Source organism: Poecile atricapillus, chromosome 3, assembly GCF_030490865.1.
Source record: "Poecile atricapillus isolate bPoeAtr1 chromosome 3, bPoeAtr1.hap1, whole genome shotgun sequence".
Taxonomy (NCBI): domain Eukaryota; kingdom Metazoa; phylum Chordata; class Aves; order Passeriformes; family Paridae; genus Poecile; species Poecile atricapillus.
The window spans coordinates 59202502-59224328 of NC_081251.1; the positions used below are offsets into that span (position 1 = coordinate 59202502).

The following is a 21827-nucleotide window of genomic DNA, read 5'->3' on the forward strand; positions in this document are numbered from 1 at the left end:
TCCTAAATGTTGCAATTTTAAAATTGTAACTTTTTTTGATTTTTTTTTTTTGTTTTATTAAGTGGAACATTAAAGAAGAAATTGAAGCAAAAATTGAGAGTAACCAAAAGATATTTGATAACAAATAAAATAAAGATAAAAGGTTCAGTAAACGTGAGGGTACTATACCTCAGGACTCCTGCAAAAGCCGCTGAAAAATACTTGATTTCCCAGGAGTTGCCTGTGTTTAATTATTATCCTGGAGAAGCTCCCAAGCACTATTTTCTCCCATGTGACACTTTTCTGAAAGGACATTGTTTTTGCCACTGCAAAACAGTGGGAGCTACCATCTAAAAAGAGTTCATCTGCCTAGATCTTAGAGGCCTTACTTAGGATATTAACAGAAATGGCTCTTTTCTCCATCTGTCTGTCTATAAAGAATTATTTTTCTTTCAATGACTTATTCTTATCAACACTTATTCAAATGTGGAAATAGTAGTGTATGTAAGCTTCAGCAAAGAAAAAAATTGGAAAAGATAGAATTTGGATTGCTATCCCAAATCCTTGTCAGTCATCCCAAAACCAACCTCCTTCAATGAAAATTCTCTCGAGAAATGTGAGGAAGGACTAAGGAAAAAGGGAGAGGTGGCATCTCTTCTTCAGTTTGTCTTCAAATGGAGGAGATGGTGGCCTGCAACAGGGTGCTGGAGGGAAATGCAGACAACTGTTAGTGTGCAACAATTGTGCATTAACAAAGTGTGCTTGGGGCATGTGGGGTCAGTTCAAAGCTCCACTGGAGACTTCCTGAGTAAACAAGAGGAACCACTTGATCTCCCTATGGCTCAGTTTCTTGTCTATAGAACAGGGAAAATAGATGGTATTGTAAGCATAGCTGTACTACAGATTTCTCAGTTTAAGGGAGCTCTAGAGAGGTTTCTTTATCAATGCTGTCATCCCTAGAGAGGTTCTGAGGACACTTTAGCCACCTGACAGCGCCTGGTCCAACCTAGTGTACTACCTGCAAAGAAGGGGAACAAAGTTACAACAAACCAGATTCACCAGGTACGGTATGGAAGGATGCAGGTACATCACAGCCCCAGACCGTACAGTATGATAAGAAAGCCCTGATTTGTCAGTGATTCTCCAATTTTTAGTCTACATACATCTACTCAGAGCACTCAGCCACCCATACTGCACATACATAGCAACTGACAGCAGACTTGTTTTTCACGTATCCCTTAGACTGAATTGGCTGCTCCCCTCCTCCCTCCCTGGGACCGCAGTCCTCAGGACTCCTGCGAGACCCCCTCTACAGGCTGCGCTAACCCTAGCCTTGCTAGCGCTGGGAGGAAACTTCTTTCTTCTCCGCTTCCTGATGCCAGCAGCGTTTGGCTTTTCCCGCAGCGGCGCCCTCGGCGGGAGCGGGACTAGGAGGAGGAGGAGGAGGAGGAGGAGGAAGAGGAGGAGGAGGAAGAGGAGAGGGGCTGGCACATGGGCCCGAGGAGCGGGAGCGCGGGCAGCCGCGGCCCCCTCGAAGCCGCCCTGGCCGGGGGGTCCCGAGTGCCGCCTGCCCTCGCCGCTCGCTGCTCCAGGCCGGGAGACTGCATGACCGCAGACTTCGCAGTGCCCCAGCCACGCGTCCCTACGCCACGCAGGAGATGGATTTCTCCTTCCTCTCTCCTCTTGCAAGTAACTGAGTGAAGTCCACTGCACTTCTCCAGGTCTTGCACACGCCCAGCTCCTAAGCGCCCTAGCCGGGATATTTCTGAAGCGAGGGGAATACGGTGCCATTGATGCTCATCCCGCCATTCCGGAGCAGAATAGCTCCTTCGACCCCTAGTTATGTAGTAACAAGGGGAAAATTTCCTGAAATTAGACTACTGCAGGAACTCTGGTTTTAGTCACAGCTGTCATCCGAGAAACAAATTTCCAGGCATTTTTAATCTAATCCACTTATTCTTTATGTAACTGAATTAGAAAATGTGATTAAGCATCGCAGAATCTTCGGCACTGAGCCCGCCTAACCTTTAGTGAAACATGAAACAGAAAAACTTATTAGAAGTAAGAAGAAATGGTGAAATCGGCTGTATGGATTTGGTACAATCGTTACTGACTGAGTAGGAGGATTAGAGGCACAAAAGCTCAAGTTTTTTTTAAAAAAGGGGAAAAAAAGAGGATAATGACCTTTACAGCTGAAATTCTTCCGCCCTTGTTTGGCAAATATTTCAGGGCACGCACCGAATAGAGACTGTGCGAACTCTGAAGAGGTGCTTGCTGGAGCAGCGCTGTCCTGCCGGCCCGCCCGCGGGTCCCACGCCCACTTCCCCTGTCCTTTCTCTGCTGCCCACACATCACTCTGAGGCAGGGAAAATTCGAAGGAGAAAAACCAAAGCCTTGAGTCCGATTCTCCCTTGCTGTGGCATTCCCGAAGTTTGGGCTCAGGACACCTTAGAAGGAAGAGCAGGTCCCGCTCGTGCTCAGGGGTGTTTCACACACGCTCCAGCCGCGCTCCCTGCGCGCCCGTGCCGGCGCTGGCACCCGCGGAGCCCTCACAAGCACCCGCCGTGCCTGGCTGCACCAAGCGGCGCTTGGATGGGTTAATCCGTGAGCCACGAACAAGCACGCAGTTTAAACAAAATAGCGAAGAGTAGAAAACACCCCGAGGGCTGCCAAAATCAAACTAAAGCCCTCAGGAAAATTTTGTTTTCTAGACCAAAACGAGGTGCTTCCTGCGCACCTCGGGCGGGAAGCCCCGTCAGGGACTTGCATGTGCCAGGGACCAGCTTAGCGCGGAAACACCGCAGAAGAGCGGGGGAAAGGAGCAGCCCCGCGGCTCGGAAGGGGCTCCTCAGGGAAGCACGGGGGCTGGGGATCTGTGGGGGGAGCGGAGGGCCCCGGAGAGTGCAGCCGCCTTTGCTCCGGCTCTGCCGGGTGAGGGCAGGGATGCGCGGTGTGGCGTGCAGACCCCGACGGGCGCCTGCTCTCCCGCCTGGCGAGGCGGAATCACCCCTCCGACAGGGCTCCGCTCCCCCAAAACTATGTCATTAACATAAATCAAATAATGGCCGGGGGGAGGGGGTGGCGAGAGGAAGGGGGAAGAGGTACGCGACTGCTCATGTGTTAAATATAAGTCTCTGACTGTCCTGAACAAAGCGACGGTCCCCTTGGGAAGGGTGACGTCTCTGCAGGGTGATTGGCTCTTAGAAGCAGAAACGTGTAAATGCTATAAAACGCGGTGGCGCGGAGGGCAGCTCAGAGCGTGCGGCGAGACGAAGCCCTCCTCTTCATCCTCCTCCTCCTCCTCCTCACCCTCTGCCGCCGCCCCGGCAGCCGCGCAGCGGAGCAGGGCGCGCTCGCCCAGCACCGCTCCGCTCCGCGCCCGCCCAGCCAGACCCACCGACGGACTCGCGGCTCCGTGAGTAACTTTCTCCCCGCCACAGCGGCAACTTTCCAGAGGATGAGGAAGGCTGTCCCCGTCCCGCACCCTCGCTCCCCTTCTCCCCTCCCGGACCTGCAAGGAAGATATCCCGGCCGTCGGGGAGCGGGAAGAGGTTCTGAAAGCCCAGGGCAGCCGGGGCAGGACCCTCCTCCCTTGTCACCGCTTAAGTCTCTGAGCCCCGAGCAGCGCTGTCCCTCGCACCGGGCCGGGGGTCGCCTTCGGGGATGCTGTCCCTGACCGCCGGCAGCTCCCCCTCCATCGCCACCCTGCTGGCCGGCGGCGCCTTTCGGGATGGGGACCGGGATCGGGAGCGGGGTCGGGGCAGTCTCTCTGCGGCCCGAGGCGGGTGCGGGCGGGCCGGCTCGGAGGGTGACGGCTGCGCTCTTCCCTCCGCAGGTGGCGGCCATGGAGCACCGCGGCGCCTCCCCGCTCCTCCTCGCCCTCGCCCTCCTCAGCGCGCTCTGCTGGCGGGCGCGGGCGCTGCCCCCGCGGGCAGCCGCCTTCCCTCCCGTCCCGCGGTAAGGCTCCGAGCTCCGAGCCCCGCTCCGCGCCCCGCTGCCAGCCCCTCCGCCCCCAGGGGCCTGCCCAGTCCCGGCCGGTGCCCGAAGGGGCTGTGAGAAGCGCCAGCCCTCCGCTGCTCCATCCCAAGGAGCGCGCAGTGCGGCACTTCCCGTCGGGTGTTTGCCCGGTACCGGGCGGGGGCGCGGGGTCCCCGCCGAGAGGCTCCGGTCGGGAGGTCCCTCCGCTGCCCCCGAACCCACTCCGTAAATGCCCCCGGGACACGGCCGCTCCTCCCGAGGCGGCTGCAGCAGCCCTGCCCCACGGGCTGGGGCGCGGTGAGCGAGACGTGTGCGGGGGCCGGACGGGAGGTGGGTCACGGTGAGCCCTGGGACGGGAACGGGTCCATGGAAACACAGCGGAGTTCTGCACCTCTGCATGCTTGGGATGGTTGGAGTCGCTATTAGTGGTCCAGCTAAATTAAATCAGGTGTCAGAACGGTACGGTTTGCAATTAGGTAAGAGGAACATAAAGCGTAGGAGGACCAAGGAAAAACAGGCAAAAAAAGCGCAGCGACTGACTTTCAAAAGGAGTGACTTCATTTTACACAGCAACTTTGCACCTTTTTTTTTTTTTTTTACCAGACAGAAGACTTACATGAATCAGGTGTATAAATAGTGCTATATAGTGACTTTAAAATTACAAGGGCATATGTCTATCTTAGTTTTAGTATGTGATTTTTGCATGTCATCACATGGAGGAGTTTCCTACAATGATGGGAGCCTCTCGTCTGCCAGAAGGAATGATGCCAAACCACTGCTATGCAGTTAGGCTGCCCTTGATAAAATATGACGCTTCATAAGAAGCCGCAGTTTCCGAAAATGTGAAATAACATCAGTTAGGTAGATACATCAGTACATCAGTTTATACAGACCTATTGCCATGATACATTTTAAGAGATTGAATGTGAAGATTTTTTAGCTCCTGAAACAAGAGAATAAAAACATGAAGAGATACATGACTGCACTTTTTATTTAGTTTGAAGTTCTTGGTGTATTTGCTTTCTTTGGAGAAGGCCTAAGAACTGTTTCATTCTGCATTTCAATGCACATCTTATATCTTAACTGGGAGGTAAGTACATCACAGGAGCAGTTTTCACTTTGCTTGGGTAGAGGAGGCTGTTAATTTCATCCATCATTTATACAATATACAGTTGTTAAGAAAAGCTTCATGGTTGTCACTTGTGCTGTGATTGTCATACATTATGCACTGGAGTAAATTGCATTCAGTGACAACATTTATCTAGAAAATATGAATTTGAGAGAAGAATCTGTTATGTCAATTAATCTACAATTAAGCATGGATTCTACCTGAAAGTGATTTTTGAATTATCCAGATTTCTTTAAAATGCCTTACCAATTAAAGTAGTTAGATGTGCATTTTGACACAAAACCAGACTGTTAACTCTAATAAGTGTCACATGTCCTCAGCTAGCTGTACTTTCCATGGTTTCTTTCTCCAACAGATTGGGAAACAGAATGCCATTTGATGGAGCCAGTGAACCTGACCATGCCCGTGGGTCATTAAAGTCAGAATCAGATATTTTGCAGAGCACACTACCTGAAAATGAGAAATTCTATTTTGATCTGTCCAGAATTATTGATAGGTGAGTTCCTTTATTATCATAAATACAAGAGATGATGGACTACTTGACTTCTGCCAAAAAATCATTCACATTTTCAAAATGAGAATTAAGAAAGGAAGAATCAGTTACGGAAGAAAATTCTACAGCCACTGCTTGAATAGTGGCAGCAATAGGGATGTCGGCAGAAATGTTGGGTGTATTGCCATTCTGGCATGATGAGTGTGTTCACTTTCCAGGAAGAAGTAAAAAGTATATTGTGAAAATCTGGAAGTTATTCTATGAAATTAGTTCCCTTTAAGATGTAAAATAGTTAAATTAAGGAAAGCAGTATGTTTACAAAATGAACGTTATCAAAATTATATGAACCCAGGCTGTATTGTAGAGTTTATTTATTGTCCATTTCAGAAATGCAAGGCATGCTGATGGAATTTTCACCAGTGTCTACAGCCATCTTTTGGCTAAACTTGCTGTGAAGAGATACATGCATTCGCTTATTAGAAAACGAGTTAGGTGAGGTGACACTTACATTAGGTATATTTTTTTTTCCTAGCTGACTTTATCGGCAATTTTTTACCATTCTGTATCCAAGGCCTCCTTTTTGTGATTTAGAGATACTGAAAGAGAAGCATATGTAATTATGGGGGAGCTGAAAATCCTATATAAATATTTAGTGATATTACTAAATGAATATGTTACTATTTATTCCTGACACAGCTGTGAGAGGTAGAGCAACAGACACTGCACAAAGCATGGATAATGTGTACTGGAAATATTATAATGATTATTATGCTGAATTGCTAATTCTTTTTCTCAATAGTGTTTTTACTAGCTTGGTGGATGAGTGGCAAAAGTAAATACAAAGCACTACTCAGTACTTACAGGGGAATACAGGGAAATACACAATGAAATCAAGAAACGATTGGTTTATAGTGAAATAGGTACAGGATAGTAAAGGTACAGTTTTTTTCCTGCTGTAAAACACATTGACAGATGTTTATGAGATCTGTATTGCAGCAGAATTCAAAAAGAATCAGGCAAATTCATAGACCAGGGGTCTGGATGCAACTTCCAGATCAATACCTTCATAAACTAATGGGCACAGGGTGCTGGGTAGGATCACTGTATACTTTCCTTGTTTTCAAATCTATAAGCAGTAACTGTGAGCCACTGTGACAATACCACTGAATGTCTACTTCATATGCTCAAAAGCTGAGTAAAAATTAGGTCCTTTATTTGTGTCAATGCTGCCTTTGTTCCAGAACATACAGTTCCAGTTTTTCATATGCTGTAAACTAACATAGACCATTTAAAATAGAACTCCCTGACATTTCCCAAGATTGTGCACAAAGAAAAGGCCTCCATGTTTCACTTTCATAAGGTGGGTTTTGTATTCTGAAACCTTAGAACAAGCATTTATATCTACTTATGTGATGCTGCACTAACTTTCCTCAGTGGCAGACTCCAGCTCCACTGAGTTCAATGTGAGCAGCGATGAGGTCCTTTAAGAGCTTATTGTGACTTAAACCAGGTTGTACCTTGGCATTGTACTGAAATATATTCACACAAATGATAGAAATTAGAATAAAATCTGTTTATTGAAAGGTGCAACCTGGGTTGTGAGAACAGGCAGGAGAGAGTCAGGAAATCCACACTTAACCGCTTGATCTTGCAGAAATCCTGGGACAAGAACTTTAGAAATCACTGACTGCGTACCCTAATTGCATAGGCCATGGCAAAACTGAGAAGAGAAAACAATCAATCAGTGGAAGGTGTGTCCCAAAAGGCTGAATAACAATCTTTGGAATTTGAACTTTCTTATTAAAGTACATAGTAAGCAGTGGAAGCAATGGCTTCTTTTCAGCAGAAGAAAGATCCAAAGTCATAGATGGAAATGAAAGCTGAAACGGAAATTTGATTTTATTAGGCTAATCAATATCATAAAGCTTATTTCACTCATTTAGTAGTATTTTCTTTTAAACAGATATTATCTCTTATTTTTTCCTTTGTAATTATTTTGTTGCCAGCTTCCAGGACAGTCCTGCCAAACGCCACTCTGATGCTGTCTTCACTGACAACTACAGCCGCTTTCGAAAGCAGATGGCTGTGAAGAAATACTTAAACTCAGTCTTAACTGGAAAAAGAAGGTACTACAGGAAAGCACATATGTATTCTTTCCTTACTTCTATGGCATTAAGAGAGGAAAAGTTAACATCCATGTTTGTATACAGAGAGGACAAGCAAAAGGCGCTGAACATTAATGACTTGATAGCATGGTTTATAGCATGGCTTTCAAATACAGACAACATTTTTTCCCTGACTGCAACAGACACCACAATCAGATTAGAATAGAAGAATAAAGAGAAGATGGCATCTGGCAATTTTAAAAATCTTCCGACAGATCCTTAAATTGTTTTTATTAGAAAAAATCTTCTTAAGGAAAAAAACCCATGGAGCTATGGAACATGAGCAACAATTTTATAAAAAATACCTTGAAAATTTGCCTCTCTGTAAACACATGAAATGAAAAATTTTAAATATGTTCTAATCAGTATAGGTGAGATGTGCCACCATGTGTTTTTGTAGACCTTGCATTCCTCATTTAAACAACCCATTTAAACAATTGCTTTTAAATATCAGGTCTCATTATTCATTAAATATGCTATTTCATATGTTCTGTAACACTTTGGTCTAAGTGCAAGAAAAAGTGCAGAAGCTATAGTTAGAAGAAGGCTTTGCTTTCTTTGCTTTTTCTTCTGAAAGCAATAAAACTTGTTTCTGATCCTCAACAGCCAGGAAGAGCTAAATCCTGCTAAACTTCGAGATGAAGCAGAACTTCTTGAACCATCCTTTTCAGAAAACTACGATTCTGTAGATGAGCTGCTGAGCCACCTCCCACTGGTATGCCAAGATTGCCTTTTCTATTGCTATCTGTTACTTGACTTGACCCATAAAATGAGATTAATTGTACATGAAGTATGGCCTACCAGAACATCAGAATAATCTAGGAAAGAGAGTCCTGTTCCATGAAAACTTTATGTTTCTACAGAGATTGTGTCTGAATAAAATAATAATAATTTCAATAATAAACTTTAAGTTATCCCATGATTGCTACTATTGACAATTCCTAATTAAATGGCACTCTTCATAATGCACCTAACTCATTTGGGTGTTTCAACCAGTGTGCACTGAAGCATAAAATCAGAAGTGAGTCATTTTTAATTACAAAGATCATTATTTCTTCAGAGAACAAACTTGAGGATATTTCTTTTAATTAAAAAAAAAAAAAAAGCTGCAGATTTTGTTTAATATTTTTTCACTAGAAAGGAGTTGACCCTACAGCTAAGAGCATCAGCAAGACAAAACTTATGCTTTAAGAAAGCACTTGACATGCAAATCTTGCAGTTACTCTTTTCTATTTAGCTACTACTGTTTTCTCTAAATTAATTTACAATTATTTTTTCTTTGGTTTACTGAAGAGTAAACCCTTCTACATCAACACTTGCAGGAGCATAATATTGAAAGGGTAAGGTAGAAGCCAATTTGGCTTGGTATTGTTGAAAGTGTATTATGAAATTGATGATAGGATAGTTTTTAGCATTCAGATGTGTCTCAAAGAGTAAGAAAAAGATTAAAAGGCTATTCTTGAAGATAAAATTTGGCTATGTCTTTAAAAGACATAAAATATGTCTTTTCTTGTATCATCCCCAACCACCCATCCCCCCACCCCAAAATAGATGTTGCTTCCTTTCAACTGAAATGAAATGAGAAAGTGTTCTTTTCCTTTCCACAAACATGGAACTTCCTCTAAAGTTCCTAAAGGTTAGAAATGACATAAAGTGCTTATGCATTGAGCACTTAAATAATTTGTAAGAAACATGATACTGGAAAGAAATACTCTTTCCGGGGAAGATTAATGCAAAAAAAAATATCTGCTCTTGGATTTTGCACCTTCTCAGAGTTCTGGCATTAACTAAGGGAGAAAGAGTAGTGGTGCAGCAGGTCACAGATGTCTTCCTGAAAACATTTTCAGTCCTTTCTGTTTTTATTGACTTTACTGATGAGGCAGATCTGCCTGGAGGTGAATCAGTATTGACTATTACTTGTCATTTTATTGCAGTGCCCAGTTGCTAATGTAGTGTGGAATGAGAAACCTGAATTTGTGTATCCATTTCAAGGATACAGTTTGGTTTTTTTCAAAGCGAGCAGCTCTGTGCTGTAGGCTAATCTGCAGTAACGCTTTCCTCTAGTCCCTCAACCTTTCTTTTCTCCTCTCGTGGTCTTGTCTGACTGTAATGCCCACCAAACTCCTGTGAGCAGCCACATCTCAGCTTGTCAGCCCCAAGAGCAGCAATTGTTTTATATCATGTGTTACTCATTGCCTGCTGTCTGCCTTCATACACCTCATGATGCAACTGCTTGCAAAATTGACTTCTAAAGCACATCTCTCCTTTGCTTTTCAGGACCTCTGAAGGACACCTGGTAGTCTGTGACAAGAACAAGCTATTTTTGAGTTCCACATAGTATTTCAAAGAGATGACTTTAGTCATCAAACCAGAACAAATATGTTGTGAAGTGAAAGTTGTGATATATTTGTTTCTTACGTAATAAAATTGATATTTACATTGTAAATATTACTCTAGAGTTCTCTACTGAAAGCTGTACATATGGATGCCAGTTTAACTCATGAGAAGTCTGTGAGTCCATATGCTGTAAATCCTTTACTTCAATAAATTCATTTGAAAATGAGTGTGCAGCTGAAAAGAGCCCATCATGACTAATTAATTGGCTTATTTTAGGTATGTTACAACTTCAGACAAACGTGTAATAACAAGGAAACACTTCTAGATAGCCTCATAAAGAACATGTAACAACATGAGGAGAAGAATGTCCAAAGTGTGTAAAACTGCTTTGCGAGGATCTCTGAAAGTTATTGCCATGCAAAAGGGAATGCTTTTCTAGCAGCTAACCAAGCAACTAGAAAAAATGAATAAGAATGTTTTGACCTCCAGCAGTATCTTTACTTCTGGTTCACATTTTTAATATTTCACAACGTATAAATTATATTAAGACCAGAAATATCTCCTTTATTTTCAGCTGTGTTTCAGATGCTCTGGAGCTGGCAAAGCACTAAAAAAATGCAATCTTTTGACTTGTTTGATGCCTAAAGTCATCAGTTATTCTACATTTAATTGTCTGTAGCTTTGATGATGAAACTATTGCTTATATATAAAATAGACCTGAAGACAGTTTACTATTTTTTCAAAATGAATGTAATTTACAGATTATGCAGACAATAAATAATTTTATTATCATGGCAAGCTATTACTGGTTTGAATCAGTGCTACAGTTACCTGGAACAGCAAAAGTCCCAACAAGTGCTGTCTGTACTATAGTAATAGGGGAAGATAATATTTTTAATTGATTTATGCTATATTGTTTTAGAAAGACAAGTAAATAAACCTCCAGGCCCCTTTTCTTTAGCTTTCAATTGTTGTAGATGACCATGGAACTGAAAATTTGCAGCTGTTTGATTCACAGCACTGATGTAGAAAGTAGAAAAACTTATCAGACCTACTTACAAACTCAATTTGGAATTTCAAATATATTTATAAATCATACATATGCACACATAGACAGTGATAAAACTGATTTGCAAGTTTCACTTACAAGTTTACTGTTCTCATTTAGAAAGAAACTTCTAACATGATAAAATCTGAGATTTATGGAGACTAGTTCTCATAAATATGTAGCCCTCTGATTTGCAATTTTTTTTTTTTTTTTTTTTGAATATTGGCAACTACATGTCAAAAGAAAACCAGCTTTCACAGATCAGGTGCTAATATTGCTATTTCTATCTAGCCTTGACAGAATCTATTTTAGCCTAAGCCAGTGAGTGGTTCACAAAAGTTATATTTTCACAAAAGACATAATTTTGAAATCTTCTCTTGAAATGTGGTTTTCCACCCCCAATTCCTATCATGTTATGAACATCTGAAAGCAAAAATGTCTTTGTAAATACTTGAAAGATACTAACAGACTGATGCTATAATACTTTCTTAGAAATTTTCCTCAGTGTAGTTTGAACTCTGTTAGTATTTCTGTGAGATGTAATCATTAAAAAATAAGTGAAAAAACCAACCAGAAGCAAAGCTGCATATGGTCTTTCTACACTGAATTATTTTTAAATTTATGTCATTCACTCAATTTAAAGTATCAAAAATTGGAGCAGTAAAACTTTTGACTACAAAATTCCAGAAATATTTTTTTTCTAAATTTTTCTTTCAATTATTAATTTATTTTTTTTTTTTTATTTCTAGCTTACCAATAAGGCATCTGATGGAAGAACTTGTCTTTCATGTCTAATGTACTATCTTCCTGATATTCCTGATACTTTGTTCCCCATAGAAAACTGCAGAATTTGGAACCTGTATTATATATATATATATACACAAATACACACACATCGAAATAATTCAATAATACCATGGTAGCTTCCCCTGAGAGTTAGCAAGTAGCGACAGTCTAAAAAGCATGCTGAATTTTGTGTACATTGTAGCAAAACCTAACACTGACTGGAGAGGCACTAACTTACAGAATAACATCTTTGGCTTGGAATTTGCATTAAAGGATGGCGTCTAACTTGCTATAGCAACCTTTTGACTTTCCGGAGAGGATGTAAAACCCAATTAATTCAGTGAGAGGAGTTAACTGAGGAAGAAGTAACATTGTTCACCTCAAGCCCACGGGCAAGTGGTCATGGTAAGGTTAAATGATAAAATTGAAGAGAAATTGTAACATTTCACTGAATGACACAAGTTTTCATCCTTTCCATGGTTTGATACATCCCACCAATTTTAAATCCCATCTGCAAAATGTCTTAAGAGTGGAATCAAAAGACTGAATTTTTAGGATAATGAATAAGTCAGCAACAAAGGGAGTGTCAGGAGAACTGCTTGGATGGAAAAAAAAATACCCTGTAGATTTAGAAGAGCACCACTGACAGGGAGAATGCAACCACTGGGGAGGAAGGAATAAAACTGTGATGGGTTATGGGGGTACTTATTAAAGGAAAATCTCACGTATCTTAAGAATTTCACTTCTAACACACGGTAGGAATACCTGTGGTCTTCCAGGATAGAACTAATTTTTTTTTTTTTTTTTTTTTTATAGAATGGCGTTTGCTTTTTAAAGCTTCCCTTTGGAGCTTTTAAAAAAGGTGGAGATTCACCTTTAAGTGCATCTTCACCAGCACTAGAAGAGGATCTTTTCTGGTCCTAAATCCATAGAGAGGATTTACATGCTTGTGTGCATCTGTGCATTCATCATCCATTCAAGAACAGTCAGAATTGTGTATAACACCATGAGAATTACAAAAGCTGAAAAAACAATTTAAGATTACAGCCAGTAAAGCACATTAAAAACAAATAAACCGCTAACAGCTCCTCTGATATTTTAAATGGATTTAAGAGGCTATGAGTGTTTGTTCCACCTGAAAGTCTGAGAAAAAAATTTCTGTTGAAAACTATGGAAATGGGTAGCTTTGATCCAAAGCATAGTTATAATTTTGTATATAGGCATATTGAATTCTCCCCAAAGATGGATCTTCTGGAAAGAGATGTATTCATACAGGAATTATTTATTTGCTTACAAGATATTTGGGGCAGGGAGATAGAAAAGGCTGCCAACTGCCTTTAGTGATATTAGTTATGCTTTCCACTACCTCTTTTATTTTGCCTAATTTTCTCTCTCCCTCCTCCTACTTACCACAGACTTTCCCACACTTTATTAATCTCACTGTTGCCTTGCAACCTTGGTGTATGAATATATCCCTTTGCTTTTGAGAAGAGGAATTAGAGCAGGATTTCAGTTTAGGGCTCAGCAATCTAGGAACTGCCAGCCTTGCTGATGGAGTGGAGTGTTGCAGAGATCCTGGCACAACCAGATTTGCAGGAGCAGCCTGTCCTGCTCACAAACAGTCCCTGACTTACCACTGGAGACTTCCCATTTGCTGGCAGAGAAAACTGATCTCTCCTTGGATACGTCAAACAGAACACGTTTCCTCCCGGGGCTTGCTCTGGCTCAGGCAACTACAGTATTTTTAGTTTTTCTCTTTTTTGACTTGAAGCAGTCACAGATAAATTGCTTGCCAGCTTGCCAAATTGGTTTAGTGCTGGAAGTAGGAAAACAGGCACCCATCTTTTACATCAATCTTTAAAAAGTCCAAAGAATAATTTGATGCATGTTCTTCTTCTGATGTAAACAAACAGGAAAGGTTTTATTTCAGTTTTGCACACACATACATGCAGGCCACTTAGGGAGGGGAAAAAAAGCAATCTTTCCTTGTGAGGATAAATATTTTCAAAAACTAAATTAATCAACATTTGTAAATAAAATATGATTGACTATTCAAAATTAAACTGAAAATTACATAAATCATAATGATACATTAAAAAGAGATACATATCTAAATATCAACATTAGCATGGTAAGAACAATATTTTCAATAGAGCACATTTTTGAGAAAGAATGGGATTTTTTCCATAATGAGATGAAAAAAAGAGTAAAATGATCTTGTTCTTCCCCGCTGAGCAGATTATTTAGTATTAGATCAATTTTTGCATAGGATAATATGCTTAGAAGAATGTACATGAGAAAGGTGTGTAAGATCTATTTTCTGTATCCTTTTCTAGAACTGCTCTGAACATTTCAATGAGACCGCAGCATCTAACAGCCTAATTTATTTCTAAACATGGGATATAAATGCTTTTAGTATGTCGATGCAGGTATTTAATAGTTTTCTAGTCAGAATTTATCCAACACATATTTTATTTTTGGAATGGCAGGAAAGCAGAAGAAAGTCTAAAAACAGTCACTGTCTTCTGTTAGATGAGATATATCTATGAAGACCTTTCTACTTAGGAAGTGTACTCAGAGCAGCAACTTTTATCAGTAGCTTATAGAATAGCAAAGCTGTTGACTGGGAGGTGTCAAGTTTTTACACATCAGCTTTTTGATAGAGAAGAATTAATTTATATGAAGCCTGGGAGGCTCCTAGTTGTTTGCTTGCTTTATACACTACTGAATTGCTTTTCACAGAAAGTGGTCACAAGTATGTTTGACAGATGTCTTACCACCATTTGTTTCTATTCTAACACAGTTCTTAATCTTTGTTTTTCAGACCATCCCTCATCCCATAATCACAGCCAGAACATCTGCACACTGGTTTAAGCAAGCAATTTTCTCTTATTAGGGAGTATAGAAAGCAAACTACTGCATTCTAGGAAGACTCCTCATGAAAAGGCTAAGGATATATAATTTATGCAGAAAGACTGAGTCTTGGTTAAAAATAAAGTCTGAAAAATTCAAGATTTGGTGTCAATAGTTTCAGTCTTATCTGATGATTCCTTCCACAGCAGTGCATTGTACTTGGAGTTCCAAAGCTGGTGTCAGAGCTCTGGGCTTGAGATTGTAGTAAGGAAGAAGAAACCAGTAGATGTTGAGGTAGAGCAGGTGAAGACGATATCTTCAAAAAAGTACCTGATGTTAAACTTAGTTAATGTAGGGCTGTTTGTTTCCTGTAGGTTTAAGATTCTTGCTTTGAGAAGAAGTAGCTGACTCTTGCTGTCAGAGGACCTCACATTATGCAAGTTCATTCATTAGCTCAGCAAACTCCCTTAGGAGCACAGCTGGACTGTTTGTCCCCTAATTCTGATGCTGCACAGATCTAGCAGCTGTACTTGTTGGGAACCTTCTTTTTACTGGCAGACTAAATTCATACACATATTTTCAAACATTTCTTACCATTCTAATCTTCCCATTGTAGGAGTACCTTTACTATTCTCAGGGACCTGTATTCCTAGATACATTTATAGACTGCTTTTCCCTCCCAGACCTGTTTTGTTAGGCTGAATAAACAGTTTGTCTTGTCCAAGATTGTAAATGAATCCCTATTTCCAAGACTGCGCTGGAGCCCCATGCCCAGTGGGCTCATGTTCTGTAATGAGTTTAACACTCCTAAATTACTGTGTGCTAGCTGAATCTGAAAGTCTCTTCTTTATTGCAGACATTTAGGAAAAGTGAATTAGTGATTTTGAAGGCCTCTGTCTTGAAGGTCTTTGAAGAGCTGGTTTTTCAGTCTGGCTATTTTTTTGGTTGTTGCTTCTCAAACATTTGTAAGTTTTCTGAAGTTGAGAAAACAGAATCACTGAGACTTGATATTGGGTACCTTTTTTGGAGCGAGTGGAGAAGTAATTCAGTCTGAAATACATGTAAAGCAAAACTCCATTCTTAAAAAGGCAATCGCCCAGATTACTGGGTAGTTTCATGTAGATCTCTGCATCTTTTTTATAGCTTATATTTTTAATTCAACTTCCTTGACCTGCAGCCAAGGAACTGACGAAGGCAGCCCTCATGTTGCCCTTCCATCCTCCATGATGCCGGATAGATGGGTGGCAGCAGGAGCATTAATTCCTCAAAAGGAAGATGGAAGAGAGCCAGAAAAGCACTCATTTGTGTATTTATGTCATATATATTAAAATACCATGCTAAAGTGTAGTGCCAGTGATGCTAAGGGGCTGAGGGTCTTCTTTCATCCATAGCTAAAGGATTACAACAGGGATTACCTTCTGGATCATTAGTCTACTGCTGTGCAGAAATAAAGAAATCCAGCTGAGTGGACTACTTGGGTCATCGCTCTTTGATTTATGATTCATACTCTGTTCAGTACAGGTGAGAATACAAGTGCTCAATGTACCCTACTTTCATAGAGAAAGGGTTTGATTATGTAAAGATCAAATTTAATTGGGTATTGCACATTCTGTAACTTTCAGGCTCCATTTAAATGCATTTTCCCAAAGAAGGGCTAATTCAAAATTTCATTTCCCTAGCCTTAGAACTGTTGAATAGCTTTTTCACATTTACAATGTTCTGAAGGGTTCTGGAAACTTATATGAGGTAATTAGGTTGCTTTTCACTGTTGGAACAAACAGAACTTCACCTGGTAAAGTCAGAATGACATTTCAATGGGACTTTTCCTTGGCTATGCTTTATAAATAGGTTTGCAGGATCTGATTAGTAAGAAAGTCCATGGCCACTAGGAAACTTATCTCTATAAAAAGAGCTAATCCATGTAAATGCTCTATGTTACATTTCTAATTACGTTACCTCTTAACAATTCCCTGAGAGAAATATATCAGAAATTCTGCTTCAAAGACGTATTAGGTTTTATAGTCATTTTTTGTTTGTTGAATGATACTCCTCAGTGTAAAAACAGCATGCTACATAATTATAATGCATACAGACTATTAAAATATTTTCTGTTAAAAAGTGAAGAAATCAATGAAGGAGAACCTTTCCTGCCCCAGCTCTACTCTGTAGCTGCAATGGCAGACCACAGCAGAAAATATACTGGTTTCAAAGACTTCTACACTCTTTCTGGTAAAATTTAAAGCAGATTTTAAGCTGTTATAACCTAACATGTTATAACATTGTGTGTTTATATTTTTCAAGAGTAGCATATCAATAGAAGAGTTTTGGCAGGCTCAGAAACTGCAGTCTGCCAAATTCAGTCCATGACAGATACAGATAAAGAGCATTCTTTTTGGCTAGCTTTGACTGGTCAAGATTTTTTTTTCGTGTACATTTCCCTGACTACCTACTATAATTTTGGGCTTCTTTTTATTACTGGACATAAACAAAGGAATTTGAAAGAACATCTCATTGTAATTTATTCATATCACAAGATGCATTACAGAGTGACACTACGAGAAAGAGACAACTTCATGAAGTATTATCCCTTAATAATTATTAATTATTAGTTATTAATTATTAATTATTAATTATTAATTATTATTAATTACTGTTTTTTGATATGTTTCTTCTGTGACAGGTTTTCAGATGTTTTAGATTAAAGACATTCATTCAGACAATAATTTTAAGTAAAGTGTACAAATAACAAGTTACCAATGACATCTGGTCTAGCTGTCATTTTCCTTTTGTGTTCTGCAGCTTAAACTGGTACACATTGCTAATGTTTTGCACAAGGAAACAGAGTAAAAACAAATAAGTGCAATTTGAAAAAGAAATTATGTTCTATTTGTACTTGGTAGTGGTAGAAACTTTTAAGCTGAACCATTCAAACGCACACACCAAAATTTATTTAGACTTCTTAAAGCTGGTTGCATTGTAACCCAGGCAAATTAAGGTTTTCAATCTTGTTTTCCTTTTGCTAATATTCACTGCCAGCAAAAAAATTTCCAAGAAACTGGATTTTGAAGAGTGTCTCAAATAGTGATTTAGCTAGGAGACAATTTATTTAATTAATGAACTGCTCACCTCTGGATAAAATACTTGGAGGACCTTTGAAAGCAAAGTACTCTTCAGATACACCATCACCTTTCTATTTTGATGCAAGGGCCAGCATGCCTGTGACTCCTCTGAATTATTGTGGCTTATAGGGATGTGACCCTTTCTCCAGATGCACAACTGCCGTAGCCTCATCTTGGATGGAGCTCATTGCTATTACTTATGTCACAGGTAATTGTGTGGAGTTACATTTCATTACTGTGAAGTCTGTGATTTCATGTGTTTCCTGATAGTTCACATTCCTGGTTAAATTTATTGTGGTTATGAAGATCTTAAAAATATTTCCCTATCATGTAGACATATAAAGCTGTCACTACAGCTGTAGAATGTAATCAAAACCACTACTTTTGTATTTGTTCTTTGAGTCTTATATTAAGTATATTATATATAGGTACTACAAAATAGTAGCTTGGTGAATTAGATTTTTATTTTTAATAAAACTTCAAAATAAAACAGCACCTTAAAGGTGATATAATTTCCTTCAATAATTTTCACCATTTCCTTTTTATTCCATCAAGAATAAATATGAAGAAGAAAGAAAGCATAAACAAAAAGGATAATGCTTGTGGAAGACAAGTTGTAAATTATCAGAGAATAAATTTAGGTGAGAAATGAGATGAAATTTCTAGCTATCATCAAGCTAAAATTATGGAAGCATGTTAAAATTTGAATTTTAAGCTGCTTCATAAATTCAGTGCATTTATGAAACTGGTAATTTGGTATGGTTCCTCTGTGATAGCAAGGACTAGATCTCAAATATCCAAAGGATATGAGTGCTCTATTCCAAATCAACATATAAGAAAATCACATATCAGCAAATAGTAAATATTAATACTATTTATTTACTATATATGCCATATTTACTATTTATTATTATATTAGTATTATTTATTTACTATATTTAAATAGTAAAATTTTTCACTATAGATGTCTGTTATTTGCCAAATTACCTGAGTTTCACACTGGCTCTTTTGTTGTATAGATCTTCACATTTAGAGAAACATAGACAGTTGACAATATTGCAAATGTACTGATTTTACTTTTTTAAAATATAACAGTAAATACAGATATGTAGAGAATAATTTATATTTTGGGTCACAAAAGACTTCCAGAGACAGTTGCATGGTAATAAAATGTTGCATGATAAATAAAATAAAATAGGGAAAATATGCTTTGCTGCATATTTTTTAGTTCACTCAGTGTACATAAAAATACAGATATATTCCAGCACACCTTTGCATCCATAGCTGTCCTTCTAATTCTTGGAAAGTATTGGGCTTTCCAGGGAAAATGACAATTTGAAGGAAGCCATGCAGCGTAAAGCATAGACATGGTTAATCAAAGATTTGTTTCCCATTACCTTCAGGTTCATTATATCATCAAAATGAGTCATTGGAATCCAGCCTTCATGACTCTTCATAAAATTCCTTATTGAAAAAATTTACTTTTTAAATCTGGTTTTGTATTCCACCGGAAGGAATGCAGCACCTGAGACCTGGATTCTCTGTGGACTTTTCAAGTGCTTGCAAAGTCATGGTTACTTGGCTGGCTCTATAGATCTACAAAAAGGAAAAAAAATATATCCAGAGCACATATCATGCTGTTCTTGTGTACCCAAAACACCCCCTGACTCAGCAACTGGGGATAGGTATGAAGATGGACTGTATCACTGTTTTTATGGGTAAGCCAAAGAAAGAACCATATAGGGAGAAAAACTGAATTGAATCCCGTTCAAGACAATGAAAAATTCTGTGGACTAGGATAGAAATGCTACGTTTTGTTATTTTGAGCTCCTTCTGTATAGTGCTACTTAGAAGTCATTTGCTAAACTGTTGTATTGAATTAGTTTATTAGAGAAAACAGATACCTGTTTTAGGCATTGCTCTGCTTCTAATTGCTTTTCTATTTGCATATCACAACTCTATTAAAATCAAATAAATAATGCATTGTTCCAGGTATCATCTTTAAACTTGAAATTTATGTCACAATGCAACATGGTATAAGAAAAGTATCCACATCCATTTAATCATAGGAGTCAGGGTGTTAGGCTAATCGAAGTCCATTAGGTAGACAGCTCAGAGAGTTTAAGTGCATTTAATAGGAAAGAAAAGAATGATCAGGTGAGTCAGTCATCTCAAATTATTTGTCAATTATTGAATCATAGTTTAAGATTTAGGACATGTTAATTAGTTTAGAATGAAAATTCCTGCCTAAGAGCCAGTTGTTAACACAGCCTCTGGATGAACTGAAGTTCACAATAAGTCCCTACCACAAGATGAGAAATTATTCTGTATCTAAAATAGCCTCTTGACCTAGAGAAAGATCCCAACCACGTGTTTCTGGGATGATTCACATGCATAATTCAGAGGTGATTAGTTGTACTGGTTTCCATACTCCTCAAGGAATAGGAAAGAAATGGAGAAATTAAGAGAGGAAATGTAATTAATGAGCAATGAGGACTTTTTAAAAGGTAAGTCTGATTGCAGAGAACAACTGGGAAATCTATTAAGAACACAATTAAATTGTTATTTCATCCAATCTGTAAGAGTTCAACTTGTTATAATGGCATTCCTGGACCAGACATGATTTTGCAGATGGTGTTATTACTTTAAATGTCAAGGTAAGCCCCCAAACTAAAGGGGGAAAAAAAAGTCAAATGGTCTTTCCTCAGGTGTTTTTTTTCAAATTCATTTCCTACAGAATCTGAATCTTTTCAGAGCCCTTGAATATCTGCTAGCATAAAAATGTCACTCAACCATGCATACAGATGCTTCCTCTCCTGCTTGGAAGGGATTTTCTTAGTAGGCGAGCAAGGATAAATATCACCATGGCATTCCCTTCGGAACACTGCATTAATGTGCATTACAGGACTTTAATGGAGACTGACTTGGAACAGAAGGGCTGCTCGCCTCCTCTGAGATCATGAAGTACAAGAATTTTACACTCTCAAGGTATGGAAGAAATGACTACAACTCAGTTTGCACATATAACATTACCTATTCCCTGATGATACTTTGCAGAAGCATCTTTTATTTGACAAAATCATGTACTGAAGTTGCAGTTCAAGAAGGAAAAACCTTAAAAGGAGTCTGAAATATGAAATAAAAAAAAAATAACGTAGCATCATGCAGTAGATTCAGTTTTTTGCGTTTTGCAACATGATTGATAGTTCTTGTATGCAAGGTTGTGTTCAGATAAAAAAATGGAAGGTTAACTTGCATTACCTCTATTTCAGCCCTTAGCTCCATCTGAGATCTTCCCATTAATCTCAAAGTGCAGCTCTATGATTTCTGCATGTTGTAAAGAGACATTAAGGAATACATTTCACTCCTATAGAAAATACATCTACCTTTTCTTCAACCAGCATAATAACAAGGAAATTGACAAAAAAAGAGAAGATACACTGATTCTCCCTTTCAGTTCATGACATGTATTTAGAAGGCACATTATAGCATTTTCAACAAAACTCTTTGTTTAAAGGGGTAAAATATTTGATGTTACTAAAACACACTGATGATACTTCCTGTGATAATTGAATGCATCAATCCTTGTTTCTAACTGTAGTCACTTATTCAGATTTCACTGGTATTTTGTATGTATCACAAATATAGCCTTACCTGTACCAGCACACTGGAAAGACAGAAAAAGTTTCAATCAATCTAAAAACTGAAAAAAATCACTCAAAGCCTTCCACTTGACGTCTGGCTTAGTACTGCAAGGGAGATAAACATGTATTACAGGCACTTGGCTAAATAAAGCCTCACTACAGCTGTTATAGAAACCCTGTGGAAGTGATGTCTTTGAAAATTGTCAAATCTCTGTGGCCAGAATCCAAGAATTTCATATTTTTGCAAAATGAGATTACAAGATCCCAAAAGTTTCTTAGTTATTTCTGGTTCTTAC

The 21827-nt window shown here is 39.3% G+C and overlaps 1 protein-coding gene across 2 annotated transcripts; it reads left to right on the forward strand.

Moving 5' to 3' along the window:
* The first annotated feature begins 3231 nt into the window (after positions 1 to 3231).
* VIP (vasoactive intestinal peptide) lies at positions 3232 to 10307 on the forward strand. 2 transcript variants are annotated; one of them, XM_058835339.1, is made up of 7 exons: positions 3232 to 3394; positions 3815 to 3936; positions 5442 to 5582; positions 5967 to 6071; positions 7586 to 7705; positions 8351 to 8459; positions 10022 to 10307. In XM_058835339.1, exons 2-7 carry the CDS (start codon positions 3824 to 3826, stop codon positions 10028 to 10030), a joined length of 597 nt encoding a protein of 198 aa, XP_058691322.1. In that variant the 5' UTR covers positions 3232 to 3394; positions 3815 to 3823; the 3' UTR covers positions 10031 to 10307. The 2 variants fall into 2 exon arrangements, with proteins under 2 accessions (XP_058691322.1, XP_058691321.1); XM_058835338.1 differs by lacking the exon at positions 5967 to 6071.
* Positions 10308 to 21827: the final 11520 nt, after the last annotated feature.

Excerpts from the sequence above, each read along its gene's own strand:
- VIP (XM_058835339.1), top strand. The coding sequence starts at position 3,824 with ATGGAGCACCGCGGCGCCTCCCCGCTCCTCCTCGCCCTCGCCCTCCTC. Across the intron at positions 3,937-5,441 it reads GCCTTCCCTCCCGTCCCGCG|ATTGGGAAACAGAATGCCAT; the intron begins GTAAGGCTCCGA and ends TTTCTCCAACAG. Across the intron at positions 6,072-7,585 it reads CTTATTAGAAAACGAGTTAG|CTTCCAGGACAGTCCTGCCA; the intron begins GTGAGGTGACAC and ends TTTTGTTGCCAG.